This window comes from Rhodofomes roseus (assembly GCF_022264815.1).
Source record: "Rhodofomes roseus strain CIRM-BRFM 1785 chromosome Unknown C8Q71scaffold_14, whole genome shotgun sequence".
Taxonomy (NCBI): domain Eukaryota; kingdom Fungi; phylum Basidiomycota; class Agaricomycetes; order Polyporales; family Fomitopsidaceae; genus Rhodofomes; species Rhodofomes roseus.
This window is the reverse complement of record NW_025952970.1, coordinates 431,234-458,360: the sequence shown is the minus strand read 5'-3', so window position 1 is coordinate 458,360 and position 27,127 is coordinate 431,234. Positions and strand designations below refer to the sequence as shown.

The window sequence follows — 27,127 nt, the reverse complement described above, 5'->3', positions numbered from 1 at the left end:
ACGAGCATCGTCTGCTCGTTCCCAAGGAGCTGCTTCATCGAGTGGAGACGCTTGCACGTACCTCGACATTCTAAAGCGGTACTCACGGAGGGTCGTTCACGTGGAGAAGGGCGGCGCAGGCGTGGCGTAAACAACATCAGCCGCAAGGGTGCGTTCACCTCTGCCATTCTGTGTGTGGTGCCTAATGCCATCACTACGTTCTCGCAGACACGGATAGAGGTCGCGCAGCGCGCCGCTAAGATCATAGAGCTCACTCTTTCGGGGACGCTTCAGGCCGGAGGGCGCAAGACGAGCGAGCCACTGCGTCCGGGTGCCGGGTATCATGGACGGCAAGATTAATTGACAACGACATCGACGTGCTTGAGCGGGAAGGAGGGATGCTGTAGGTGGAAGGGATCTACCACTGCCATGTAATGAGGAAGTGCCCTCGTGTGCGGACGCTCTCCAAGCTTAGCTCTGACCTCACCACTGCCAAGTGCGACCACAGCCGGATCGAAGAGTGTGCGGCGGCCCTGGCGAAGGTTGCCAGGTGAAGCGGGAGAATGCGTGCCAGTAGAAGGTGGAGGGGGAGACACAGATGTGTGTGTTGGCGAGGAGAGCGGGCCGTAGGACAAAGCGGAGCGGATGGACGTCGGTCGGAAGGACCCAGTCGACATCAAGCGAGCGGGAAATGGCAATATTGTCCAAGGGCGATCGTGGCGAAGGGCCGGCAGGAGCGGGGTTGGATCGACGGTTGGCTGGTATGCGCGATGCTGCTTTATGTCTTGCGCTTTCTTGGCTCGTTGTGCTCGTGCTGACCGTGCCCCGTTCCTCGGCCAGCATCACAAGCTTCGAACCTGCGGGATCTTGGCCGGAGGAGACTGAATATGCTCGTAAAGGAGGGCAAGCTGTATCGCCTGCAGGGTCAAGATCTTCCACAACAATACTCATCTCGCTCAGGGTCTATATATACATGTGTACGCGTCGTAATATGAGCACCTCCACACCAGCCCGTTCAGCCCGATTCGCCGAGTCGCCCTTCGTCATAGCGACAGGACCGAGTCCTCAGACACAGCACGCACAATCTGCAGAGTCATACCGCATGATGATTATTGAGGCGCAAATAATACTGCAGGACGTACCATGTCTGCCACTTCACGTTGAGCGCCAACACTCTGCCCATCTCGAGCCATGTGCGAAGTTGCGGAGGTCGAGACGAACGGGATGTACGCCTATGATTGCAGTCATGCGAGGCCACAACAAGCCAGTGCGATATTCTGGGGGAACCCAAACAAAGAGCTCTTTGTTGGGGCCGATGATCCATCCGTAGTATGTCATATCGAACTCCGCACCATGCGACTCCCAGATATCGATGAGGGAGGGTGAACCGGATCCCGTCACGATCTGGGGTCCATACGATGCCCCAACGGTCACGTCCCAGATACGGATAGTGTCGTCCTCTGAACAGGTTGCGATGTGCCGAGCGTCTGGCGAGAATGCGATTGACCTCACCGCGATATCCGTGTGTCCTGTGAGAGGCGGTAGGACCAGAGCACCCGTCTGAGCATCCCAGACGCGAACCGTCTTACGCGACGCGGACGCGAGGTGCTTTCCGTCGGGCAAGAACGCGAGTGACCTCACTATGTCTGCGTCTTCAATGCATGACTGCTCGATATGGGTTTGGAGATTCCAAATGCGAACACACCGCCAACGATCGGAGGTATACGCAAGGAGCTTGCCATCGGGCGACAACGCGACTGCTGTTTCGCTCGTTTTGACCTTGAGCGGCGGCACAACACAGGTACCAGTGTCTGTCTCCCAAACCCGAATGGTGAGATCGTTGAAGCAGGCTGCAATAAACCTGCCATCCAGCGAGAACGTGGCGGATGTTAAGTTGGCTTGGGATGACATGTCGATGTCCACGATGTGGGCGCCCGTCGCCGATTCGACAATCTCAATGGACGACTCCTTCCGCCACTTCGCCCGAAGTGCGATCCGCTTGCCGTCCGGCGAGAGCGCGTATACATTGTACGTGCCATCCTTTCCCCAGTATCCATGGTGTGGCCGCTCACCAGACTTGCTCCGAGTCGTCTCCATGTCCCACACGTTGATTGCAGGGCCACGACGATTGTTGTAGCCCCTCGAGTTGCGAGTTGAACAAGATACAAGATTGATCTTGTTGTCATCCACCAAGAATGCGATGGCTATTGGCCAGCAGCCACTGCTGTCATGACCGAGTCCCAGCAGTGGCTCTCTGACCGCAGCACCTGTATGTGCATCCCAGACACGAACAGTTCCGTCTAGCGATGCAGATGCAACCTGTCTGCCGTCCGGCGAGAATGCGACCAACGTCACGTCCCTAGTGTGCCTGGGCCGCTCGCCAATCGAATCCGTGTGCCCCGTAGTAGTCTGGGCTGCATCCCAGATACAGATCTCCCCGTTATCCGAGGCGGATGCAAGGAGGCGTCCATCCGGCGAGAAGACGACCGATTTGACGAAGGTTGCATGTCCCTTCAGCACCCGATGACCGGCAAGTTTGCCATGCTCGAAGGACCAGACGCGGACTGTGGTATCATACGACCCGGACGCAATGAACTTGCCATCCGGCGAGAATGCGAGCGAAAGCACGCCCTCTGTGTGTCCCTGGATCGGCTGTCCAATTGCATCACCAGTCTCCGCGTCCCGGACATGAATAGCACCACTGGGTTCCCCGTACACAGCGAATGCGCTGTCTGGTGAGAATGTAGCTGCCCAAAAATTCGATGGTGCTGCAATCTTAGTGCCTGTCTCTGCATCCCACAACCCAGCATTTTCAGCATTTCCGCTTACTGCAGCGATTCGCTTGCCATTGGGTGCGAACACAATCGAAACAAACTCGCGGTCGTCCGGGTCGCACGCCGATCCTGCCAGTTCAAGCAGTTGGCCGATGGGGTCACCCGTGTCCGCGTCCCATTTGCAAATGGCGAAGTCGCGACCTTTCGGCATTGTGATACCGGCTGCGACGCACTTGCCATCGGGCGAGAACACTACCACGCTGTCGGATGTGGCATCCATAGGAACTTTGAGCGACCGTCCAATGGAGTGATCCAGTGTAGTGTCCCAGATATGGATGGCACTCGAGTGCCAGGCGTCCCAGGACACAGCGCGAGATCCGTCCGGTGAGAGCGCGAGGCGAGAATGCGGAACGTCAGGTCCCTGCCGCGGCTGGCCAATTGACTCCCCTGTCCTTGCATTCCAGCGGCGGACGTCGTTTCCGGCAGACACGATCCAACTGCTGTCGGCTGAGAAGGCTAGTGCGCGAACGTGGGATTGTTCGTGTATCTCCAGGAGGGGTAATGGTGTGAGCCGTTCCGCAGTATCCACCTTCAATCGACGCTCCAGTAGAGCGCGATATACCTGGCTGATCTGCGACTTTGGAGGTGTGAACGCAAGAGCCGAGATGTATATATGTGGTGCACTGTCGTGAATCGGCATCCCAAAGCGAATGAGGAAGTCATTCGCGTCCAGCAGAAGCCGCAGACATCGTGACACGTCCGCGTTTTCCGTGTTTTGTCTGGTTTGCTGGGTGTGGGCTCAACATGTATCCACAGGACGGCATGCAAAGGGACACACCTGTTCCCGAAGCCAGACTTCCAGCCTCATGATCAGTGAAGACGCTACATTTGTGTAGTTACAAACACTCAACACCTCCAGCCAGTATAGGAACTTGTTTTCGAAGAAAGCCAAGACATCCTGAGTCGCTCGTTCCTCCGAGACGGACGACATGGTCAGGTGTTCGATCCAGAATCGACACGCGTAAACGAGATACGAAGGGAGCTCTCGACGCGACGGCTGCTTTGCATTGCTGGCGTACGATGTGCTACACCCCGACACGTTGAAGAACAGGCCAGTCTCCATGATTTTGTTACACCCGAGGAAAAGGTCGCGATGTGTCGCTCCAGTGTCTGCCGCCCATCGCTTTGATCCAGACCGCGTCCGTGTAGTGAGATAGTCTGGGAAGGAAGCATGGTATGTTGTCAGGAGACCGTGTTCCTCGTCATGGTCGGGGACGTTGATCACGGAATGCAAAGCGACGAGTGCATAGCGGACCTGGTCAGGGGTGAGGCATAGCAAGTGCGCTAATTCGGGGACAGAGAGGGGATTGCGCGCGCAGACGACTGCGTGTAAGCACCGCAGAACCCTCGTCGACTGGTCGCCATTCAAGCGCTGAAGAGCTTGGCCAAGGATGTAGTCGTACATCTCATCAATACCGGTGGGGGGATGATCTGCATGCGGAGCAACCAGTTCACGTAGCCGCTCCTGCGGAGGCTCTGGTACATCACGCGCTTTGATGTATTTGCATGCCGTGGCCGCATAGATGAACAGACCCTGCGAGCGGTCCACAAGAATCTTGATGTCCTCGGGAGACAACTGAACATCTTCAAAATCGGACAGTTCTGCCGTCAGAGATATACGGATGTCTTCGTCAACAATATCGCGCTCGATGTCACGCAGCCGTAGATGTCGCGAGCCTGGCTGCCTGAACATGGTCCTGATGTGATGCTCGGGCCGGCTAGTTATGAAGAACTTGAGAGGCAGCTGGCGTCCGTGTTTTACGATGACCTTCAGCAGGTTTTCTGTCGCATCCGCGTCATCGCATTCATCAAGAGCATCCACGACGACGACTGGCACTGGACCCACTGCAGTGAACGCGGCAGTCGCTGGATCGGAGATCAGAAGACGAAACTGCTCCTCGATGTTCGCACTGGCAGCGAGCGGGTTCTCTCGCAGCACCTTGACGACCTCATCCGCGAATGAGGGTGAAGACAGTGATAGGAGGTACGCAAGTGTCCGAAAGATGGACCGCACATCCCGCTGCTCGGCCTTGCGGCGAGAGCAGAAAAAACTAGCACCCAGGCGGCCTGCGTGATTCCACGAAGCGCACAACGTCTTCGCAATAGTGCTCTTCCCAGATCCCGCGACTCCGTTCAGGAAGAAGATCGACGGTACATCCTCGCCCTCGTTGCATGCTGCCCAAGTAAAGACGTCTTCGAGGAGCTGAATGCGGGTGTCCGTGGTACAGAAGGGGATGTCTATCGCATCGTAGCGGGCCGACTCACTCCCAGACAGCTTGTCCAGGTAATCTAAAGGTTCCATGAATTAGAGCAAGCCAAAGTGAGGAAGGGCTGATGGCGACTGACCAAACTGGATCCGGCTGGCTGAGTTTGCATGCGATGACTGATTAAGCCTACGCAACTCTTCCAATGCCGCAATCTGGCGTACGTTGACTAACAACTGCATCCTTGTGAGCAAAGTCGTCGTATATTCAGGCTGAAACGAACCTACAAGGAAAAGGTCCGTGGCATCCCCAACAGCACGGAACTGTCGTTCAACTTCGTCGACGTCGGCTGGCGCAAGAACTATGCGTTTGCTAATCTTGCGATCCTGTTTCTTTTGTACGATTTCCTCCACTGCGTTGAGTTCGCTGTGGACATCTGTTGAGTCGTATCATAGAGCGCACACAAGTTCTACGTTACGTACTCCGCGACCTTGTCCAGGTACTTCATCATCTCGCCCTGACGGCCTGAGTCCAAAGATCGATACATCTCAACCACCTCCGTCATGAGGGAGACTTTCTCTGCGATGCGCTTGAATTTTTCATGCACATCGACAACCGTCTGATCAAACAAAGTCAACAGATGCTGTGGTCTACTGCATGCTGACGTACCTCGACCAAGTCGAGGATTCCCAGCAGACCTCCCACGGCTGACTTGAGAGGGGGAAAGACGTCGGCGGCCCTCTCCGTGATCTGCAGCGCGCTTTTGAACACAGCTAGGCCTATCATGGCCCTACTGGGGGACTCATACGTTGCAGGGGGTTCGACGCCCTCGCCTGGATCGGCAGGTTGTTCGCCTGAGCTGGGAGCGTCGGAATCGGAGGCCCCCGCTGGGAGGCGGGCATCTGAATGCTCGAGCAGCGAGTCTGCTTGGGGGCGCACTGCCTGCGAACTGGATTGTCTTCGGGATGGGCTTGGCGACCTCGACATATGTGGGGACGGCGAGGAACCTCCCTGACACAGGAGCGACATGAGGCGATGAAATCCCTTACTCGCAGGTCTTGACTTGTGCTCAGGCGTAGAGGAGGGCTGTCGCCGAAAAGACTTGAAGATATTCTTCTTAGGCCTCTTAGCCATGGTGACTGAGGAGGGAAAGCGAGACTGCACGGGAGAGGGTAACGGCGACGGTGAGAGTCAGGGAGAGACCTGCGCGGCAACTTCGACGATGGTGCGTGCTGATAACGACTTGTGAGCAGAGATCAAAGAGTGCTTCCGAGGACAAGCAACACGAGGCCTATAACGTGTGGTGCGGGTTCGGCTACCCTTGTTAATATGTTATGGTGACTGGCGAGCAACATCTCGGCACTTTTTACCAGCGCAGATGAACGTCTTTCTCTGCCTTGTACCCGACACTCGGTACAGCGAAACGCGCACACAACTACGAGCATTGGAGAAAGCAGCAAGCGTCTAGGAACGAAGGAGCAGAAGCTCCAAAATCAAGCTGCCTTGTAGACGCCGGGTGCCCAACTGCTATTCCCAGTAATGGCCTGGAACACAGTCACACGCCATAGGCCGTACGGCTGGGAGGTAGCTCCGACCGCAGGAGTACCGCGAAGACTCTTAGACAGCAGGTCTGCCTCTTCGACGTAACCTGCCAACCCCGGCGCATACACGCAATCGGCATGAGCTCACCTAGATAACGCCAGCCGAGCATACTCGACTCTCTCTCGTTTTCACAGTTGGTCTACCAGGCGACGGCGTGCTCCTGCGCAGGTGCTGTGTTAGCAACCCCTTCCGTTGGCGTACAAATAGGACAGTCGAGAGGTGACGACCGCACCTAAGCAGCAGACAAATAAGAGCACCTCTCTCAGCCTCGTCGCTTTTCTCCTCGGTCCGTAGCTCTTCTCTGCGCCTGCAGCTTGAAGACGCGGCGCGAGCCGAGTCGTTCAGCGGCACAATCCCGACCGCCATGCTAGCAGATACAGTCTTTCAGACAGCCACGCACTCGATCTAAATCATGACATCAGGTCCGCACAACTGCAAATACTTGTGCGGACTCACATAGACCGTCCGGAAGTCTGAATGTACATGCGGGATATCGCGCAGACAAGCGTTGTGCTGCAGCGTACGCGCATGCACACCGTGTTGTCCCGTTCGACGTCACTGATCAGGGAAACATGCAAACCATGTCGAATTCGATCGAAGGCGTGCACGAGACGTCAACTTCGTGGGCTCGCGAGACATGGAACCCCAGTCGCCGATCTTCCAAAGAGCAAGATCTGCCAAATGGGGGAAGGCGCATAATATCCGAAATGGCTGTGAGATGTTCTTGAACGTACACGCGGATAGACGCAATGTGCGGTGTGCGGACGAACTTGAAGTGCGAGAGGTGATCGAGCCGCGTGCAACGAGGTAATCCAGAGATGCTGAGGAATCGAGGTCCAAGGGACAGACGACCGAGTGAGAGGAGAAGTGGTTGAACGACTATCCTTCCCTACTGACCAGCGTGTCTAGATCGAACGCGTTGAGCCCGCGCACGGCCATGAGCCACTCCTTCGCGCGCGGCGCGGCGCGAGACATCTTGACTGGCCTTTCGTAACTTCCGCGGTTATGAATCCCGATGCCGCGGTAGAGGTCGGGCATAGCTTGTAGATACCAAGCCACGCAGACCCGCGCAGCAATGGGGAGAGCTGATCGGTCCATCTCGTCGATGGGAAGCGAGAAGATGTCGAGCGGAATGCGAGGATAGAGCGACGGGTAATGGGGGCGAAGAGTCGAATCTACATAGAAACCGAGTCTAGAAAATACGACCACGGGCCGGCGCGTACGACGCGCCTCCGACAGGCTCTGTAGAGGGAACGACCAACGCAGCTACGAGTTCTCAGTGGCCGATTTACGAGTAGAGAGCGACTGAGGCGGGATGCCCTGCAGGGAGGGCGGTTGGTTATGATGAGCACGCAGTTTGAATAGCACGTCGAATCTAGTCCGAAGAAGGGAGCTATACTCAATCACTGATCAGGCCCGCGCGACAGAATAACACAGAACATAGAACACTGACACTTGGTTCCTGTCTGAGCAACATCTCCCTAACGCAGTAGTACTAGGAGACTCAACGGGTGACAGCGAGGGTGTGGGTAAGAAGAGCGGGGAGACTCGAGGACGTCTCGAGGCTGTGTTATTGCTAGCGGAAAGCCTGAGGCCTGGGGTCCGTATAGTTCATAGGTGTAACGAACCGCACGTCGGCGGCTACAGTAGGTCGCGGCAGTGGCGCATACATTCGTCCAATCCACTGCAGACTGGGATGGCGGTGAATCTAAGACGAACGTTAATCAGCTCGAGGCGCCACGACCAAAGTAATGCCCTAACCTTAGAACCATTCTTGGGCGAGGCGCATACTGATCCGTCCGCACTCAACGCGTTCGAGTTGCCCCTCACCCAACGGCGCAGCCTGTCACTATGCGACGACTGATTCGCATAATCGACCTGACGAGCAGCGTAGAACGGCAGTGAAAGCTGTACTAGCTACTGGGTCAATGACGGTATGGGTGCGAGCAAAGCACAGAAGGCCTACCGAGCGGATACAGAAGTGACTCCTCAGAAGATGGCCGACGGTGTCGAGTAACGTGTCGACCGACGCGGCACGTTGCGAGGATTTGGGAGGACATAGGGCGAGAGGACCCTGGCGCACACGTATACGGACTGAACGGTATGGAGATAACAATATGGTTGAACGCATCGTATCGGCCGCCTCGCAGTGTCCGTCCGTGTCGATTCCAGACTTTTGTTGATGCCATGCGTTGGACTGTCATTGATACTAGGCGTAGCCATTCGGACGTGTCTAACTCAGGACACAAAAGTCACCGCGCGTTCTCTGGGTCTAATACCTTGGTTAGCATACGGTCGACCAAGCACGAAGTGGCGACGTACCTGAGCGACAGCACAGTCGACCCCAACCATATGAACAATCTCGACAAGTCAGGCATTGAAACCTCACATCCAGGAACGATGGGTATGCTCAAGGCCTCTCCTTTCATCGGGATCGCTCTTCCGAGGAAGTAGAGAATTGGCTGGGATCGGCGAGCTTGTCCAAGACGAACGCGGAACGCGTAGACTGCACAAGATTTCTTGGGTTATATTCAGCAGAATTCCCATCTCCCCGAAGGAGAACTTCGACGGTAAACCCTCTGCGGTAGCTGGTCCACGGGGCCCCGAAAAGACGACGGGGAAGACGGTGTACGCGTCAGCTGGGCTTGCGTGATACCATACTCCAAGAGAAGACTAGAGACAAACTGAGCATGTAGTATATATAAGTTCGCGTGAATTGAGGGTAGGAACTATCGCCGTGGTAGCCAGGTGGGGACGCAGCAGGAGAGGCTAGGAGAAGTCGTCAGTGGACGTCGACTTCAATGAAAGGTCGATTGGATCTCGGATCGCGGAGCAGACAGGCTAGCGCCGGGGCCAGTTGTGCCGAGATCCATCCGAGCTCCTCCGAGTCCTCGCGCGCAAGTCTCTCAGACTCTGCGTCTCACTGGCAGTACCAGTATGTACCATCTGGGATCCAGCAAATGGCGCGTCTAGTGCTACAGTGAGTCGACGGGAAGTACCAAAAAACTACTGAAATACAGAATGATGTTCATTGTGCATCGCCGGCAGCGACTGCAAGTTCGTTGGCGGCGACTGCCCCTGCAGCGACTTCACCAGCGGCCACTTCACCAGCAGCTGCTTCCCCGGCAACGATTTCACCTGCAGCGCCTTCTCCTGCAGCGATAGCGTTGGCTCGCCCAACGTACTGCATGATCTCGTCTTCCAGCTCCCGTGTGCTCGTCTTCGGGTAGAGCAATGTGAGATACGCCACCGTGTAATAGTAGGTGCGCTCATCGGCACACAGAACCCGGCAACCCTGGTGCGTCACAGACGTCGTCGGGACAGGGTGCCCACACGTCTCGTTCGGGCACTTGTTGTCGCCAGCCCACACATCAAAGCCTATGCGCTCCAATTTCGGGCACTTCGTGGAGAACGCTGAGAGGGACTCGACACAGACAGGTGTCACGCCGTCCCACATTTGGTGAATGTTAATCGTCTTGAGACGCGGCCAGGCGGAGGCGAGAGCGCTGATGTCGTTGCACGAGAGGGTGACTCGGGGAAGACCGAGGGTAAGGTAGCGTAGATTGCGGAGCTGTAGAAGTGGCCGCAAGGTAGACATCGAGGACGTCATGGTTCGTGAGCCGAGATTACTGGGCTCCAATTCAGAAATTCTCGATATAACGAACGAGAATTTCGTGAGCGCGTTGGAGAACGGGCTCTTAGTCAGACCCTCGTAGAATCTGCGCATCTTCGTGGCATCGGGGGCTACATCCGAGATCGACACTGATAGGTCGGCCAGGCAGGTGGACTCGATACTATCAAACAGATGTTCGCCCGCAGCGCCAAATTCGGTCAGGTGGAGCCGGAAGCTGGTGAGGCTGGGGAACGAGCCCGGTGGCAGTCGCTCGAAGTCGGCCGTCGACTCCGGGTCCATATACACGGACACGTCAGCCAGCTCGAGACGGGGCAACCGCGCGAGAGAGACGACGTCCTCCCAGACGATGGGCACGGACATGCGCAGGGTGCGCAGGCCCATCAGCGCCTTCCCATCGATGCCGTTGCGGAGGAAGTCTGTGAAGACGGGATAAAACGCCTCGGACTCGCCGAGCCCCCGCTCGTTGGTCCACCTCGGCGGCGCCCGTACGTGCAGATGCCGAAGGTTGCGACAGCGTAACGGCAGCTCGTCAAACATCGCCGTCAAGGCTTCTTCTTTGACAAGCGACGCGGTCACCCAGAGGTCCTGTAGGCTGGGTGAAGCGAAAAGCGCGAATGGTGGTATGGTGTTAAGCGAGAGGTCTTCGAAGACTCGCACAGTAGGGAGCCACGGTTTGTTGAGCGACGATAGTGCGTCCACGAAGAAGGACAGCGTCCGTGGCGTTAGGTCCCTGTCGATCCAGGTAAAATTCTTGACGTAGCGGGAGTGGTGTTCGAATCGGACGGTGTCGACGACCGTTTGGGACGATTTAGAGTCAGTGGCATCGGCCTCTTCGACGTCCTGATGTGCACAACGAGATGAGACGTGCTATTGGAGCGATTTATGGAGAATGATACACGTACCCAACGGGTGTCTCCGCGCTCGTCACGACACTTCCTCCAAGTGAACCCCGGTATGAGTTTGAGTAAAGGGACGAACGAGTCCATGTTTCCCCACAGGATGCGGCTCGCCATGTGGTGTAGCTTTGGGTGTGTGCGGGCAAGGCGCGCGACGGAGACTCGGGTCTCTGGCCGGTCGGGATCGTATAGGAACCGAAGAACGATATCGCAGAGGTCGGGGTTGAAGAAAACTCGGTATACGGGGGACGATCTATACTTTGCCAGGAAAGCATCGCGCTTGGTGGCCTCAGGAGAGGCAAGCTAGAACTCCTCAGTCAGATGAAGTCATGGGGAGATGCACTGGTGACTGACCGTGCTTTTAGAGGGGGACGGGGGAGTCGAGAGGGTCGAGGGGATCGAGCGCAATAGTTGGGCAGGCATTGCGATAGGGATGTTGATCACGATGTGGCGGGGTAGTGTTACGATGTAGCAGTGTACTAAAGCGCACGGTTACGCCGGAAGTAGCGGGGCACAGTACGAGGGTGGATGGAGCAGGGTTCGAGTTGAACTGACGCGACGCGGGCCACAGGTAAGTGTTTAAGCGCGCGTGCATGTTCAAGCCACAAGCCACACACAGCCGCCCGCCCCCGAGCCTCCGCCCAGATTGAGGCCCAGCGTGATTACAAGGGCGCGTGCATTCTAACACATGCACAGCATTGTCGGGTCATCGAGTGTTGGGATTGGATAGAAGGCGTGGACGTACCTATTTGTTCGCTCGAATAGGAAACCTCTGGCGGGCCGTCGTCTAGGCCCGGAGGCGAACACATTGCAGCCTTACCACACCGGGGTTTCACTTTGTTTGAAGCAATACGTACTGCCGGTGAAGAGTCCAGCTGGACGCCATCAAAGGTGGACGTGACACTCACTCATCATAGGTGTGTTGACGAGTTGATCAGCGCGTCGCATCCAGCTCAATGCCAATCCTCAGGACCAACCACCTCGAAGTTTGCAGATGGGTCGCGGTGACTCCAAGCTCGACAGAGAAGGGTACAGTATGGCGGCATAGAGCCGTGATGCACTAGGCGGAGCAGAAGACTCGACTGTCAGCAGGCAAGTTACGCATTCGTACATAGCAGACGTGTGCTCACCTACGAAGTCGACCGGAATAGCTTGCGGTGCGACAGCATCAGCGTTGCCGGACAGAGGACCCGTCATACTCTATTACGATGTATTTAGTGAAACTGCGGTAGCGGTCAGGGACTGCACCGTTTATCTGCACTGGGATGAATACCTATCGTGCGTGCTGTAGGGGCCGATTTGCAGACAGGTGAGTTATCTCAACGCGAATGCGCATTTTCATCGAGACTGATACTGCCCATATGTCTATGTCACCCATGGCCGGGCATCTGATACTGCTTTGACGAGTAACGGCTCATAGTCGCATTCGTGTTTGCATTCGGATCCTGATCATCCGTGACGCCTCGTGGGGAGCCTTCAACCATCGGCATATAACGAGAGTTCAATGATAGCACATGCAGCTAAAGCACGCTGGAGAGCTTCAGTACGGCATAACGGGGCGATGGGTACAACCTGAGTAGGCGCAACAGAATGACCAGGAGTCATGACGTGAACTTGGACGCTTTTGTTGTGCCGCCGCATCAGCGTCGTGACTGCCGTCAGAGAAGTATGGACTTACAACTCTCAGTGGGCTTCATGTATGCTATTCGCCTCCTGACCCATCGCCGTCGACTGCCAGTGCGTGCACGGCAACACTTTGTGACGAATGCGGGCTACGAGCACTCGTCGATGAACATTGAACGTTGAATACACACGTTGTAATCTTGCTTTTTCTCCGCGTTGTGAGACGTTGGTAGCAGATCTACGTCTTACAGCTGATCCTCGAGGAGAACAAGTCCTAGACTCGGACGCCGCGTCTTGATCCCGTTGCTCAGGGGTCCCAAAAAGCGTCTCCCATGGTACGGGTCGCCAGAGCCAGTAGCATCAAGCATCCAGACGTGAGTTCACCTCGCCGCTGCTGTTACTGCGGTATCGTGCAGACAGAGAGGCTGCTCGTCGTGTAGTGACTCGTGAGCAGGTGGTTCAAAACTCGGATAGCCTGACGCCCTCCGGCTCGACTTGGTGTCGCGTATGTAAAAAACAACCGGCGCTCGCGTCTCTGCTTTCGGCCTCCACCATGTCCTCTCGCAGCCTCTTCTGCCACACGGCGTGCAGCATACTGCACTCAAGATCCTCTCTCGTCATGGGATCCCTCACCCGAGAGTCTACAAGGTGCTCGGGCCTAGCGGCCATCATAGGTCTGCCAAAGTGCAATGCGACCTCAGCGGCGATTGCTCTGTGTTCTGTCTCTTTTCGGCCGGCCGAGTTGTGCAGTAGACACTACGTTACGGCCCTATCTTGCTCGGAAAGCATGGACCAGACAACAGAATGAGTTCATGAGTTCATGAGTTCGTGAGTTCGTCCCATCTCAATCTGTGACTTTGCACGTAGGGTGTGTATGCCAGCTGACGCATGAGCTCTGCACGTTCACCATCGGGTCCGGCCATGGTATCAGCATCTGACATCAGACAGACATAGAAAGTTGTCCTCATCCACGACGATGAGCCGCGAAGAGGCGAGCATGAGTAGACCTAATGCGGAACACATCAACGCAAGGTTCCTGCGGAGACGGAGATCGGGCGTAGTCAAAGAATGGTGTGGTGTCATGGTGAGTTAAGTTAGTAGATCAGGAGGACTTGCGATGTTTCCTACAGTACCTCGAAGGCCGAGAGCATACATGTAACTTACCCTGTATCGCATCTACACTCGACGGAATGACCTGTAGGTTAGCCGCGACCATGATGTACGTAGCGGACGCATCGTCATGTGGTGGTCGGGACGGTCGCGCTCGGATTTTGTCATCATGACCATGGCCATTCGTCTTCCATACGCTCTTGTCCCACCTTGCTCTCAAGGCTTGAAGCTTGATCTGCTCATGGGTATACTCCGTGGAGGACATGCCGAGTGCGTACCACATATTTACATAGATATGGGTACCCGTGGCATTACTATTGAACATGGTTGTAATGTAACCGCATTGTCGCGAAAGATCACGAGGAAACGTTACGTTCAGATCCAGTATGTGGCATCTAACGTTGAGAGTGATCTACATGGCAAGTAGCTAAGAAGAAAAAGTCGACGCCTGCAACAGAACAGTCGGTCAACTAGACGCATTTTTGATATGAAGTACAGCTTTCGGGAATAGGTGACCTAAGTAATCACGAACCGACTGTTTGTCTTCGTAAACACCACAAGCGACGGCCTCGACTGGCGTCGCGGGATTCGGAGCATCAGTGAAAGCCGCCAGAGATTCTCCAGGAATCGCCTCCATCACGTCGATTCCTGTTATCGTCTTCAACTTCAGCGAGTAAAGCGCGAATGGGGCCAGCCAATCAACGGGGAAAATATAAGTGATGCCTGCGGTCTGCTGGAGGTCGATTGCCGTGAGGTGCGGCCAGGCCTTGGACAGGGTGCAGAAGTCGTCCATCTCCAGATACAAATTGGGCACCGTGACGGATAGCGACGCCAAGTTCGAGAGCTGTAGGAGCGGCTGAAGTGTGCACATTGAAACTGAAAGGACCTGCGACGAGTCGTCCGTTTGGTGAGCCGCAGCCTTGTAAACAAGCCGCTCGACGGCCTGCCTGTATGCGCTCCGAGAGAGGGTCTCGAACAACTGGTGTACCATTCGTTCGCGGGGGGCAACGTGCGCGATCGACACGTCGATGTCCTTGAGTCTCAGGGAGCCGATGCCATCGAGCAAGCGAACCACCACACCGTGACCGCCCAACGTCTCGAGGCAGAGCTTCAGGACGAGCAGGCCCTGGAAAGCGAAAACGGGGAGCGCCTCGAAATCCTTGGGTTCCTCCTTGGACACATGAATCGCGAGTTCCTCCAACCTCGGCATCTGCGCCAGCGTCATGATGTCCTCCCACTGAATGGGCACGCACGAAAGCAGGGTACGAAGGTTCGGCGCGCCCGACGAGATCTCAATACACTTGTGTAGAAATCCGGTGAACGCTGCGGCGAAGTCGGAACTCTCCTCCAGGCGCGTATCCTCGGGGTGCACCGGGTTCTGGATACTGAGATGTTGAAGGCCGGGGCAGCGCTCCGGCAGTCCCTTCAGTATGTTGATCAACGTCCATTTCTCGTAGCGAGACGCAGTGATGAAGAAGCCCTCCAAGCTCGGTACGCCAAAGACCCACACGGGAGGGAGGGTGACTACCATGCGCCTTTCGAACCATACGAGGGAACGTATGGATGGGAACCACGGCCTGACAGACGACAGCGCCAGCCCGAAGAACTTGAAGGTCCCCGGAGTAATTTCGTCGTTCGTCAACCAGGCGAAGCACTTGATATATGCCGAATAGCGTCTGAAGGCCGCCGTATCGAGCGCAAGCATCGTCGGATCATCCTGGGGCACTACGACGTGCTGTTGGCAACACATCAGGAGGTGCGATAAGGGCTGGAGAGTCCGTTAGACGTACCCATTGCACTCCATCACCACTATTTATCGGGGAGCTCTTCCATACAAGCCCGGGTACCGTTTTGAGGAGGGGGACGAGCGACCACATCCTCTCCCATAGGACTCGCAGTGCTGTGTGCATGAATTCTCGCGATGCGCAGGCTAGGCTGGCCACAGAGCCGTGGTTGCGTCCCTTCCCTAGGCCGAGCAGGAGCCGCACTACATTCTCGAATAGGTCCTCGTTGAAAAGTACTCGGTAGACCGGAGACGACTCGTAGAGAGCCATGATATTGTTACGTTGGGCCAAGCAATTCTCAGACTGTAGCCCCACGTCATAGTAAGGCCACAACACAACGAGGAGAGGTACTAACGACTTACCGCGGACTCAACGGAGGCAATGTCTGAAGTCGACATAGCTGGTAGCAATGCAATGCGAGGCGCAGTTGATGTTTTGAGCAAGTGATCGCGTATATAGCGTTGTAGCGTTGTTGCTGAAATCCAGGTAGTAGAAGCCGTCCTGACCGCGAGGACAGAGTGCGAGGGCGAGGAGTGCGGGTACGGTACAAGTCGGACGGCAATCGGTCACGACCAAGCGCCCGTCGATGTTGACTTTCGATGCAGCCACCAGCCTCGGCCAAGCGCTTCCGACTCTCCGACGGATTTGAGACCCAGCGCGCACGCAGAGTACAAGGGCACGTCCATTCTAGAACGACGACGAGCTCAGACCGCGCGGTGATTGGCTAGGCCTGTGTTGACGCAGCCGTTTGTTCGCTGGATTTGGAAACTGCCCGAAGTTTGCGTCGGTCGTCGTCTGAACCCCGAGGAAACATCTTGTCAGTGACTGATTCTGTTCCAGATTGTTGGACTTGGACTGACATCGATTCGCCATGCAGCCATTGTTACTCTCCTGCGAGGCTAGCGGCCGCTTTTGACATTGCTGGCCTCGTTTCCGATGATCTATTGGAGTGCTGAGGTCACTGGGCTCTAGGATGGAATTAGATGAAAGCGTACGCCATTGACAAGAACCTGGTGCGAGTGAGGATGACCGAACGATGTTTTACGAACAGGTTTGATCTGGTGAGCGACGTGGCGGCATAACAGCAAGACGTAGAACGTTGAGTGGCGCTGGCGTACTTTGGACAGATGTGTGAGTACGTGTTCTGTGAACATTGCCGCATACTGAAACTCACAGTCTGGTTCCTATGGTCGTTTCTACCGCCGCTACGTCGGCGGCGACGCCAACAAAGATCGCGGTCGTTAAGAGACATCCTTGTCGCGACGACATATCCAACGACGTGGCGGCAAGAATGTACAATTTCATCCCCTAAGCGAGCAGACGAGTACCAATTGACGGGGTGCGTGGCTAACAACCAGTAGGTGTTATGTCATCGTCTATGATGTGAAGTATCCAGCTCAGATGTATTGTTTACATGCAGATTCAAATGTGATGGCTTTTCATTCCATGTAACGGAATGGAGGCTGGCAGTATATGAGCTCACCCACGATGCTTGCACGATGCAATAAATCCTCCAAGATGTTGGATGCTATCAACACAGATGTCAGACAGGTTGATTAACGGCTCATATTGAACAGGCGTACCATACGTTCGCGTAACTCCCCTTTGCGACGTCTCAGTGAGTTCTGCCAATGGACTCTGCGACAGCTCTCTTATGCGGCACGCGGCACTAGCAGCAGAACTGCTGACGGTGTTCAGTGTCTGTCGCGCTATCGCGGTGATTCCTGCTTGCTACCCGCACTCCCAGCTCGTGTTGGCTTTGCGATCAGAGCACGCTCATTGTCGCTCTGTACCTGTTCGTAGTCTATACACGGCGATTTCAAGCTTGGAGCGTTGTCGGGAACTCGACCTCGAGCATATTGCCAGTAACACGGCTGAAAATTCTATCAGGATAATGCGTCACAGACAATGGACGTGATATGGCTCACCTCAGAGATGATTCATTTCCTTTACCTGCTTCTCCACCGTGACGCGAGGCCGCCGTACTGAACACTCCTTCCAACGCCGTAGACCACTTCGTTCTCCTGGGATGAGCGCTTGGATAGCCTACCGCGTATGTTTCACCAATAGGTCCAAGGAATAGAAAGCAGAACGCAAACCCGGGTTTTCAGGGGACAAGTACGGAACATAATCTCAGACAAGGAGTACCCCCCACGAGGTGGTTATCAGCTCTGAGGGAGTCTCCCTCGTCCGCTGCGCAGCCAATTGTGTCGAGGGGCGCAGAGAGGTCAAAGACACGAGGGGCAGATTTTTGTTGGTTGAGAGGAGGCCCTCGCCCCCGGAGGGCATGTATGTACGCGGCCCGACAACGTGACCGGCACACAACCGCTCCTTGCTCTCAACCTTCACCATGAGACTCAACAATCCTCACGAACTGTACTATCTCACTAGATGAGTTCTGGAAACTTCGTCTACTGGTCCCTATGTCAGCCACTCAAGAACTTCGACCTGAGAGGCGACAAACCAAGCATGGGTATCGAATGTATAACGCCCAGACAGCAGACACGGAGGCTTCCCCTACTAGTACCGCTTGAGTAGACGTATGTCATGGATGCTACAGGGGATTGGGATGAAGGCCATATGGTGAGTTTGCACGCGTCGCTCCTAGGTCGACTAGAAGCGTCTTACCACCGAGGACTTAGGCGAATTAACAACTCGCTTTTCTGTCCATATATTTGCACATCCTCGGGTACATATCCATGTGCCCGTCAAGTTGCTGTGAACAGTGAAAACAAGGTGCTTCACCGCTGGCAGATGTCCAACGAAACGCCCTACGACGGTGCCCCATTCTCGATCAACAGAGACCAATCGATGTGTCCTCGCAATCACTGGCTGTTTGTGGTTCTACTGCACCATACCCAGGGTGAGCATAGGCCTCGTACTCCCGCTCTCATCGTCACCAAGCTGACAACAGTGTGAAAAAGTGTGTCGACCTTTGACCCTCCTTCGCTCAACTTTCCATCCTTCGCTGTCTCATCGAACGACGGTCGACCCTCTCAAATCATATCAACTCTCGACGTGTCAAAGTCGGCGTCGCTATGAGTCTAGGACTATCCGCACTGAGGAGGACTGAGGTGCCCAGATACTATACCTCGAAAGAGCGTATCATAAGTGCTCCCGGCAGACTTCTCGAGTGGTTTGCCGTCCTACCAATCATGCTATGTTTCATATGAGCATCAGTTGATATATATCGCATGTCGTTTCAGGCGCTATGACCAGAAACCCGGAACAGCGACGATGAACGCAGAGCGGCTGAACGAGGTATTTTGGGCGCTTCCATGTGTACAGAGGCCCGCGGCGCCGCGCAGTTGCGGCCATCTTGTGCTTCACTGCAAAGGGCCCTACAATTGGCCGGGATCTCTCGTTGTCCTTGTCCTAAATGGCTGGCTCGCAAGTCGAATAGGCTCGGCGTTCTCAATGACATCAGTAGTTGTTGGCCCGTATGTCGTTGTGGTGAAAGCCGAAGACCGCCGGGATAATTTTGGGAGGATCGCCTGGTTTGCAAATCCAACAGTAGTACTTATGGTGCGTGTTGAGCGCGGGTACTGTCGAGCGCGAATGTGCGGGTTCAAGCAATCGAACGATGCGACATACAGCGGTCTCGTAACAAAACGTTCCCTCTACGCCACGTACGTTGAATATGCTCCCTGCCATCCAGCCCGCCGCTCTGTGCTCCTGGTTGAATCTCACTCAATGTACAGACCAGCACTGATCGGGATATATCTGTTCCGTCTGTTCCGTCTCGCGATTCATTCAGATACATGCGGCACCGCACGCAAACCGCACAATAGCGCGCTCGGGATCCAGTGTGATGGCAGTGCTAGCGACTGCTAGCGAGGTGCTAACATCTTCCGCAGGCACCGAAGACGCCGCCGAACCGGACATGATCGTCTTGCGTCTGCATGGTACCTTTTGGTTCCGGAGATATGTGCGTGAGGCTCAACGATAAACTTTCCCCAGGTCTATGTCCCCAGCGGGCTGCGTGTCCTGCTCACCGTCACGCCAATCCGGACGCGGTTCACCATGGCCAGCCTCGAGTTCATCCTGGGGACGACGATCGGGTGCGGCCTCGTAGGTGCCATTTTGTCAGAATTGTGAGTGGTCGTGTGTTTTCGCGCCTCGCTGACTCCGCGGCTGATCATACTCGGATTCGACCAGTCTGTACGGGCTGTCCGTGTCTCAGGCCGTGTATTACTTTTGGGTGTATCGCGAAGACCCAAGACGACTGAAGTACCTGGTGCGTACAACTTGTTCACGAACAAGAAGATGCGAACGAACTCGTTTACGTACAGGTTGCGTGGTGGCTGTCAGTCTTTCACGGTTCCGATTCGCCATCATGATCTCATATTCGAAAGCAGACTATTAGCTACAGTCAAGGAGGCAATTTCCCTGCAGGTACGAGAGCAATATGAGGGTGCGTGCCGTATGCGTGCTCAAAACATAAACGCCGTCTACGCAGGTCCTCTTTGAAGACTTGATCTCGAATCATGCAAACCTCGAGAGTATAGCGCATCTGTCAGTGTGAGTGGTCTTTATGATACAAGAATGGGAACGTACTGATCTGGTGTATACAGGGCGTATGGAGTAGGTCCCAGCTGCTCGCTCTTGCTGGACTTAACTGATGTTCACTTGTCGAGGCGCAAAATATACTCGGAGTGCGTCACTACTATGATACTCTTTCCTCACACTGACACGCTAGACATACAAAGTGGATACTTGTATTCTCAGTACACTGGTGAGGCAAACGGGGGTTTCCCTCTGTCAAGGGTAGTACTGACAACCCTACCGATCGTACGTCAGTTTCTACATCAACACTATGAAGCATAGTGCGTCAAATGCTCGTGTAACTTGCACGGCTCACCGACGTGATTCTGCGCAGTCCTACGGCATCACAGGCAACGCAGACTGATCATGGGTGTTGCGGTATGTAGACCGTCGTTCAACAAACGCCTGACGCTCATCGCTATGCAGGTCGTGCTAGCCATCCTCACGCTTCGTGAGTGGCTACTGTATGCGCTCTACCCAATGCTACTGACCTCTCGTCCAAGTAACGGGTTCTGCCAGTACGTATCCCCGAGTTTCCGTGGATGGCATGACTGACACTCTCCAACCCTCCAGTTATCGACTACGCTATGTGAGTCCCCTGTCGTCACTGGTCTCGTATCCCGTTCACGCGCACACACTGCAAGCTACTACAAAGGCAAATTCAACAAAAAGGTAGGTTCGCGACCTCGCATCCGTAGCATCGAACTCACCTACAGCGAATCCCAGTCCCTAGTGGCCCTGGCTCCGCCATGCATCATCATTCTGACAGACGTCTACATCACGTTCGTCCTGTGCTGGACACTAAGTGCGGCGCGGTCTGGCCTTCATAGTCCGTACGTACATTTGTTCTTTTTGACTTGATTGCGCCGATTACCGACGCGCTCGCGGTAATAGGACGGAGAGCCTGGTAAACCGACTCATCAAATACAACGCCGACCGCGGCATCATTCTCTGGTACGTCCGCGCCAGCTCGGCATACATCGACGATCGCACTGACGCGACGGAGACAGTATGGTACAACTCGTGGCTCTCACCACCGTATGTCTTGCCTTCGCTCCCGTTCGTGCAGCGGTTACTGAATCGTGGTCTGTGGAAAGTACATCTATGACATCTACTCCGGGTCGACAAACATCACCGCCGTCGTCTACTTCGCCGAGATCAATAGTAAGCCCCACAGCCGCGCGTCCCTAACCATATCCTGGCTCACGGTAGATGGTCGAAGTATACTGCAATACCGGACTAGCAGTGTGAGTGTCCTCGCTCTGCATCATCAAGAAAGAGCTCTGCACCGACTTACTCTCAATCGCTAATCGTAACGCAGACTGAACATGCGCAAACAAGTCCGAGCAGCGCTCTCCGATACGTACTCCGTCGAGATCATGCCCATGACCCAACCGGAGCATGGCCTCGAGGGAAGTAACAACACTTCGAGGTCAGCTCCACGACTAACGTTCTTCTCGTTGCTGGGCATGCGACTGACGCTACGCTTCCTAGCGGGTCCGACGAGACCCAGCTTGCCACCCCACGAACACCGCGGATTCCCTCTCTCCTACCTATTACCGATCCTCATGCCAAAGTATGAGACATCGTACGCGACGATGTCGCGCACGTCTCGAGCAAACACTTCCTCTCCATGCGCATGTACGTCCTGAGGGGTGACCGGTGTACAACGCTGGCGTGCTCGTCTGTACCTACAGCGAGACTCGCTTCGCCTTGCAAGATCGCGGATAGGTCGAGTGTGCTCCCATGGAAACGGACTGCGTCGAGAACTGTGTTGCACTAGTTGCACTGTATACGCGATGCCCAATGCAAATGTACGAGTGAAAGGTTACACAAACCACGGACAAGCTCAAGCCTCCAGACGCCACCCCTTCTCCACGATGTCCATCTCACGTGCTCATTGTTATTAGGCCCCCCCGAATCCCGCGAGCATGCGTCCTGCAGTTCCAATACCCGCTAGGAGGAGCCCACCTACGGCCTGCTTCACCGGGCCCATCCAGGGCCCGGCCTTCATGCCTGCTCGTTGCAGGTGCGAGAACCAGCTGCCCTTCGGGATGTATCCACCATAAAACGTGCGTTGAGCCCATGCCGCCGCGGATCCTGAAGATGTACCGATGTGAGCATAAAACAACATACCACAATCCGTCGCAAAGCACAGTAAGGATGTCTCTTACCTTTGATGGGTCCCTCAGGGGACATGCCAAAGAGTCTGAACAACGGGCGGAGGAACCACGACTCGGGGATGATGTACATAATGGCGGAGATGAGGATGGTCTCAAGCAAGACTGGGTGTTGCTCAGCCAAGTCACCTAGTGCAGCATGATACAGATGAGCTCGTTTCTCAGACAAGAGTTATTGGACGAGGGGCACGGACCGATGGTCACAACGACATCTTGAACGTGCTTCATGATTGGGCCAAGACGCGCCCGGGCGTGCTGCTCCTGCATCCCGTGTTGTACGCAGAACTTGATAAGAACCTCCTCTACTCTGCGGATGACCAGCGACACATGGCCCCTTCGCTCCTCATGGTTCGGTGCGTGGTCAGGCGGAGGAAACTGGTCTTTCAACTCCTCGAAGAGGTCCGCGAATAGCTTCTCGATAACATGGCTTATGTCGTCCACCGAATTGCCCTGCATCTGTGCGATGACTCCTCTCAAGTCTTCAGCGTCGGATACAATGGTCAGCATCATTGCTTGGACATGACCTAGTCGCGCGGCAGTGGACTTGTCGACCGTTTTAGCGGCCTCGTCCACGAGAAAGGTCGCATAGTTCTGGGCACGCTGGCCCAGCGACAGCGTATCATGCCAGAAGTGATCTAGTGTCGCGCGCTCTCCAAGGCGTCGAGTGGCGTCGGAGACAACCTCTGTGTCGCGGCTTAGCACACAGAGATACCGTGTGGCTGCAACAGACGTACTATTCACTCCATGATGAGCCTTGTCAGCAATCCCTTTCACTTCGTGGAATATGTTGCTATATTCATGTGAGAAATGCCCGAGCAAGAGAATGTTGTTTGTGCTCACCTAGCGAAGTCCGAGCTGGTTGATCCCGTGGCCAATGCTGGAGCGATGAAGAGAGTCAACAGGATCGTGCTCGCAAACGCAAACCACGCCGACACGGATACGACTCGCATGATGGTGGGCGAGGATAGACAGAGTCCTCGCCCTCGCCAGGCCTTATATATGAAGGATGAATGGGCGTTTAGGGACGCACGAAGGAAGCGAGTCGTGGTGACGGAACCTTATTTCCACGCACAAAGGAAGCAGGACAGTTTCCTGTCACGGACAACGCACCTGCGTCGCCGCCACAGCGGTGCACCGTGCGTGGACTTATACATGCTAGCGCGGCCGAAGATGCACTGCGCGGACGGGGCAAGCTCTCCTCGGCTTCGCCCTAACGCGACAATAAATGGGAGTTACAACAACAAGCTCTCCTCGACGCCTTCAGCCAGCAGCAATGATCCCGCCTCGAATGCATTGTCGACGGGCAGCCTGCGAGTGCCGGGCCTTCCGAGTCTGCTGTGGGAGATGTACGATCATCTGTGCATTGTGCGCCGGATCGCGTATGAGTATCCCGTGTTCAACAATACGGACTACTTCAAGCTCTGCCGCACATAGCAAACATACCACCCATAGAAGCAATGCCGGCTAAGTAGAATGGTACCAAGTATGGTCTTCCTGACCGCCGGCTTCCAGGCTCCCATAGCTGCACGCTGTCACGTAGGTGCGAGAACCAGCTCCCCTTCGGGATCTTTCCACCATAGAATGACCTTTGGGCCCAAGCGACCACAGAACATATGGATGAGCCGACGACGTAAGCATGATGTGCCCTTACACGACTGTCAAGATATGGCGGAGACGCTGACTCTCACCTTTAACAGGGCCTTTCGGGGACATGCCGAAGAAATTGAACAGCGGGCGAAGGATCCAAGACTCCGGGACGATGAGCATGATGCCTGCAACGAGCAACGTCTCGGTCAAGTATGGGTGCTGCTCCGCCAAATCGCCTGGTAGAGGTACGAATCGAGATCAGGAGAATGCTGGACAGGGGAACTGCGACGTGCACGACCCGATGGCAACGATAACGACTTCGACGCGCTCCGAGACGTGCCCTGAGCTCTTCCTCCTCCATCCCATGTTGCACAACAACCCCGATGATGGCCTCCTCTACTCTACCAAGGACCAATGACGCATTTCCCTTTCGTTCGATATGATTCGGCGCATGATCAGGCGGCGGGAATTCGTCCTTCAACTTCTCCAAAAGGTCTGCGAGGACCTCCTCGATACCTCGCCGGATATCATCAAACGACTCAGTGTGGACCGGTAGGAAGAGCCCTCTTAAGTCTTCTGCCTCCTGGACGATATCTTGCATCGTGTTTTGGATGTCGCGCAGTTGCACGGCAGCAGTGGAGTCCACCGATTGCTCAGCTTGGCGAAACAAGAAGGCTGCGTAGTCCTGAGCACGTTGGCCGAGCGAAGTTGCGCAGTCCCGGAACTGTTCCGGCTCCTCGCGGTGACCAAAGCCATGTGTTGGTGGAAGAAACAACGTCTGTTCTACCTTCAGTATGCGCCGATAAACTGAGATAAAGATCTGGACGTACTGTTGATTGTGAGTGCGTCTTGTGTTTGGTAAGCGATACCCTCGGCTTCACGGTAGATGTTCCTGAGACGGAGTGAGCGGTGCCCATCATCGACCAAAGGTAGCATCGATCTCCTGAGTTCACCTCGCAAAGTTCGCCGTCGTGAGCCCCGGGACCGACTCCGGGCCAATGGAGACCGTCGACAAACCGATGCTGAGGAAGGCGAACGACGCTGAAGCAAACGCGACTCTCATGGTGGGAGTTGGGTTACAGGAGCATTTGCCCTTCGCCCTGTATGAACGGCACATGGGCGTTAAAGGACGCACGACGGCGACTCGTGTTGACGGAACCTTATATCTGTGGACAAGAAACGAAGACGAACAGCACGAACACAGGTTGTGATGCCACCACCACAAGTGCTCGATGTGTGGAGCTCATAGAAGGACGACGTACCGCCTCAGAAAGTATCCATGCAAGAGATATAGAATTGGAGCAACGTTGTAACAAGCCAGTTTTCGACGTCTTGTATTACTAGGGAGTATGATAGGAAGTATACACTGTTGTTTCCTCGTAAGTATGCCATAGCGGAGGTTGTGACAGACTTCCTGCGACGCACCGATTGTACATATGCTAATATCGTCAGACACAGACGTCGTCGACGATTTCAAATTCCATGTTTTGTTTGCGACACTCTGCGTTGAATCCGAGCCACTCGTGGCTTCGGGCTCGTCGGAGAGGTGCGTTCGCAGAGCCGGAGTGTACGTTCTCGGGCTTGAGAGGGACCACGGTCCTGATAGCTACACGAATGCCTTAGCACAGCAACACAGACCACATCGAGGAACGACATGCCTGGTTCACGCTTCCGCAAGACGTCTTCCCACCTGATGTCCCTGAACGCAACCTGTGTCAGCGAGACAGAGCGGGCCCAACGCACTGCCAATCACCCACATGTGTATGTCGAAGCCAGGATACCGTGAGATACTGTCCAGAGACATCCGCTCGCTCGGGTCTTCTACGAGAATCTGCGCGAGCCGTCAGGGGACGGGGATAGGACGAAGACCAAACGGACGCACTCTGCACGCTAGGTTGACCATGTAGCTGCATGCGCCCTCTACCGCCGCCATACGCGACAGCGCATCGTCGCACATCTGGCTCAGGCTTCTCTTAGTGCTGCTTCCTTCGTCTCCAAACAGCTGGAAGCCATGCTCAGCACCCCATACACATATGACACGTGTCCGTAGACGTACCTTGCCCGTGAGCAATTCGCTCATGACGACGCCCAAGGACCATATATCCACCGACTGGTCATACTCCGCGTCCCGACCGTCGACCAACTCCGGTGCGGCGTAGTTCTGCGTGATCACCACATCATCGGCCGTGCATCGCCGCAGCTTCCCGTTCTCCAGCCGCTTGCATGAGTTGAAGTCGGAGATCACACAGTGCCCGGCGCTGTCGACGAGGATGTTAGCGGGCTTCAGGTCGTGGTGGACGTATCCCTGCGTATGGAGCCACCGGAGGCCCATGACCTGTGCGGAGTGAGCGTTGTGTTTGCGCGACTCTATAATAGGCTTGTGCTTACCAGTTCTGCGGTGACAAGCCATACTTCTCTGTGGCTCAAGCGACCCAGATAGCACTCCAAGGTCCCTCCAGCGTAGTATCTCTGCGAGAGTTATGAGCATCATGGGATGCATATATCCAACGAACTTCTTACCGTCAGGATATGTAGATCTCCGAAAGGAGACAACCAGTCGCGCCGCTCACAGCCCATATAAGGCGACAGGAGGAACGCCTGGGGATCGTCGCCGAGCCTGTGCAGAACCTCAACCTCTGTGATGACGCAGCGATAGTCGTAGGCTGACGACAAGCCGCCGGTGATGCGCACGACCTTCATCGCAGCATCCTGCTTTGCGACGACATCCCGGACCAAATAGACCTTGCCGAATGCCCCCTCGCCGACGATACCGCGTACGACGAACCTCTGGTGACCGTCTGAGCCATGCCTCGAGGCTGATTCGGAGGATGGCCAAGACGGGATCGAGCCCAGATCCGATGGTTCGGAGCCCGCCAACGGAATGTTGCTGCAGAGTGCGAGGAGGGTGAATGGTGAACGTTACTGAAAGAACATAGGCTTACCTGATCCCTGACGACGGCGACGATTGGCTTGGCTTAGCAGACACCCTCTGCCTTGGTTTTCCCCCTCTCACAACCGGAGCCATCATCATCGACTCTGTAGGCTTCGGAGGCTCCTTCCTCCTCCCGCGCCGCCTGAAAAGAGAAAGCCTCAGGACGCGCCACACCCCGCAAGGAACAGTAGCTCACCTCGGCTTCTTCTCGCGCGAC

At 55.4% G+C, this 27,127-nt stretch overlaps 8 protein-coding genes across 8 annotated transcripts; 2 read left to right on the top strand and 6 right to left on the bottom strand.

Moving 5' to 3' along the window:
- Positions 1-1,134: 1,134 nt before the first annotated feature.
- C8Q71DRAFT_837687 (uncharacterized protein) lies at positions 1,135-6,244 on the bottom strand (the record flags this gene model as incomplete). Its single annotated transcript, XM_047926471.1, has 7 exons — positions 5,687-6,244; positions 5,500-5,636; positions 5,305-5,443; positions 5,160-5,253; positions 3,592-5,102; positions 2,146-3,540; positions 1,135-1,956 (listed from the first exon to the last, which is right to left on the bottom strand). Exons 1-7 carry the CDS (start codon positions 6,149-6,151, stop codon positions 1,135-1,137), a joined length of 4,563 nt encoding a protein of 1,520 aa, XP_047777372.1. The 5' UTR covers positions 6,152-6,244.
- Positions 6,245-9,223: 2,979 nt separating this feature from the next.
- C8Q71DRAFT_128926 (uncharacterized protein) lies at positions 9,224-11,732 on the bottom strand. Its single transcript, XM_047916465.1, has 3 exons — positions 11,504-11,732; positions 11,156-11,452; positions 9,224-11,093 (listed from the first exon to the last, which is right to left on the bottom strand). The coding sequence occupies exons 1-3, from the start codon at positions 11,570-11,572 to the stop codon at positions 9,648-9,650; spliced, it is 1,812 nt and encodes a 603-aa protein (XP_047777371.1). The 5' UTR covers positions 11,573-11,732; the 3' UTR covers positions 9,224-9,647.
- Positions 11,733-14,169: 2,437 nt separating this feature from the next.
- Positions 14,170-16,236, bottom strand: C8Q71DRAFT_129940 (uncharacterized protein). Its single transcript, XM_047916470.1, has 3 exons — positions 16,022-16,236; positions 15,673-15,969; positions 14,170-15,617 (listed from the first exon to the last, which is right to left on the bottom strand). Exons 2-3 carry the CDS (start codon positions 15,934-15,936, stop codon positions 14,349-14,351), a joined length of 1,533 nt encoding a protein of 510 aa, XP_047777370.1. The 5' UTR covers positions 15,937-15,969; positions 16,022-16,236; the 3' UTR covers positions 14,170-14,348.
- Positions 16,237-17,239: 1,003 nt separating this feature from the next.
- C8Q71DRAFT_129288 (uncharacterized protein) lies at positions 17,240-17,692 on the top strand. Its single transcript, XM_047916466.1, has one exon. The coding sequence runs from the start codon at positions 17,321-17,323 to the stop codon at positions 17,582-17,584; it is 264 nt and encodes an 87-aa protein (XP_047777369.1). The 5' UTR covers positions 17,240-17,320; the 3' UTR covers positions 17,585-17,692.
- A 1,826-nt stretch (positions 17,693-19,518) lies between these two features.
- Positions 19,519-21,947, top strand: C8Q71DRAFT_128798 (uncharacterized protein). The gene is made up of 21 exons (XM_047916463.1): positions 19,519-19,760; positions 19,825-19,903; positions 19,959-19,972; positions 20,025-20,061; positions 20,126-20,187; positions 20,241-20,250; positions 20,304-20,321; positions 20,376-20,401; positions 20,467-20,492; positions 20,546-20,589; positions 20,638-20,662; positions 20,715-20,729; positions 20,785-20,800; positions 20,856-20,883; positions 20,938-21,044; positions 21,106-21,165; positions 21,222-21,249; positions 21,309-21,375; positions 21,434-21,458; positions 21,533-21,643; positions 21,706-21,947. The coding sequence occupies exons 1-21, from the start codon at positions 19,690-19,692 to the stop codon at positions 21,791-21,793; spliced, it is 957 nt and encodes a 318-aa protein (XP_047777368.1). The 5' UTR covers positions 19,519-19,689; the 3' UTR covers positions 21,794-21,947.
- An 18-nt stretch (positions 21,948-21,965) lies between these two features.
- On the bottom strand, positions 21,966-23,511 carry C8Q71DRAFT_766877 (uncharacterized protein). The gene is made up of 5 exons (XM_047924213.1): positions 23,232-23,511; positions 23,126-23,181; positions 22,586-23,074; positions 22,386-22,520; positions 21,966-22,311 (listed from the first exon to the last, which is right to left on the bottom strand). Exons 1-5 carry the CDS (start codon positions 23,339-23,341, stop codon positions 22,118-22,120), a joined length of 984 nt encoding a protein of 327 aa, XP_047777367.1. The 5' UTR covers positions 23,342-23,511; the 3' UTR covers positions 21,966-22,117.
- A 527-nt stretch (positions 23,512-24,038) lies between these two features.
- On the bottom strand, positions 24,039-25,041 carry C8Q71DRAFT_908722 (uncharacterized protein; the record flags this gene model as incomplete). The annotated part of the gene is made up of 4 exons (XM_047929004.1): positions 24,039-24,214; positions 24,288-24,761; positions 24,809-24,870; positions 24,932-25,041. The coding sequence occupies 4 exons, from the start codon at positions 25,039-25,041 to the stop codon at positions 24,039-24,041; spliced, it is 822 nt and encodes a 273-aa protein (XP_047777366.1).
- Positions 25,042-25,591: 550 nt separating this feature from the next.
- C8Q71DRAFT_128775 (kinase-like domain-containing protein) lies at positions 25,592-26,896 on the bottom strand. Its single transcript, XM_047916462.1, has 5 exons — positions 26,499-26,896; positions 26,367-26,447; positions 26,035-26,313; positions 25,861-25,980; positions 25,592-25,809 (listed from the first exon to the last, which is right to left on the bottom strand). Exons 1-5 carry the CDS (start codon positions 26,676-26,678, stop codon positions 25,642-25,644), a joined length of 828 nt encoding a protein of 275 aa, XP_047777365.1. The 5' UTR covers positions 26,679-26,896; the 3' UTR covers positions 25,592-25,641.
- Between the last annotated feature and the right edge of the window lie 231 nt (positions 26,897-27,127).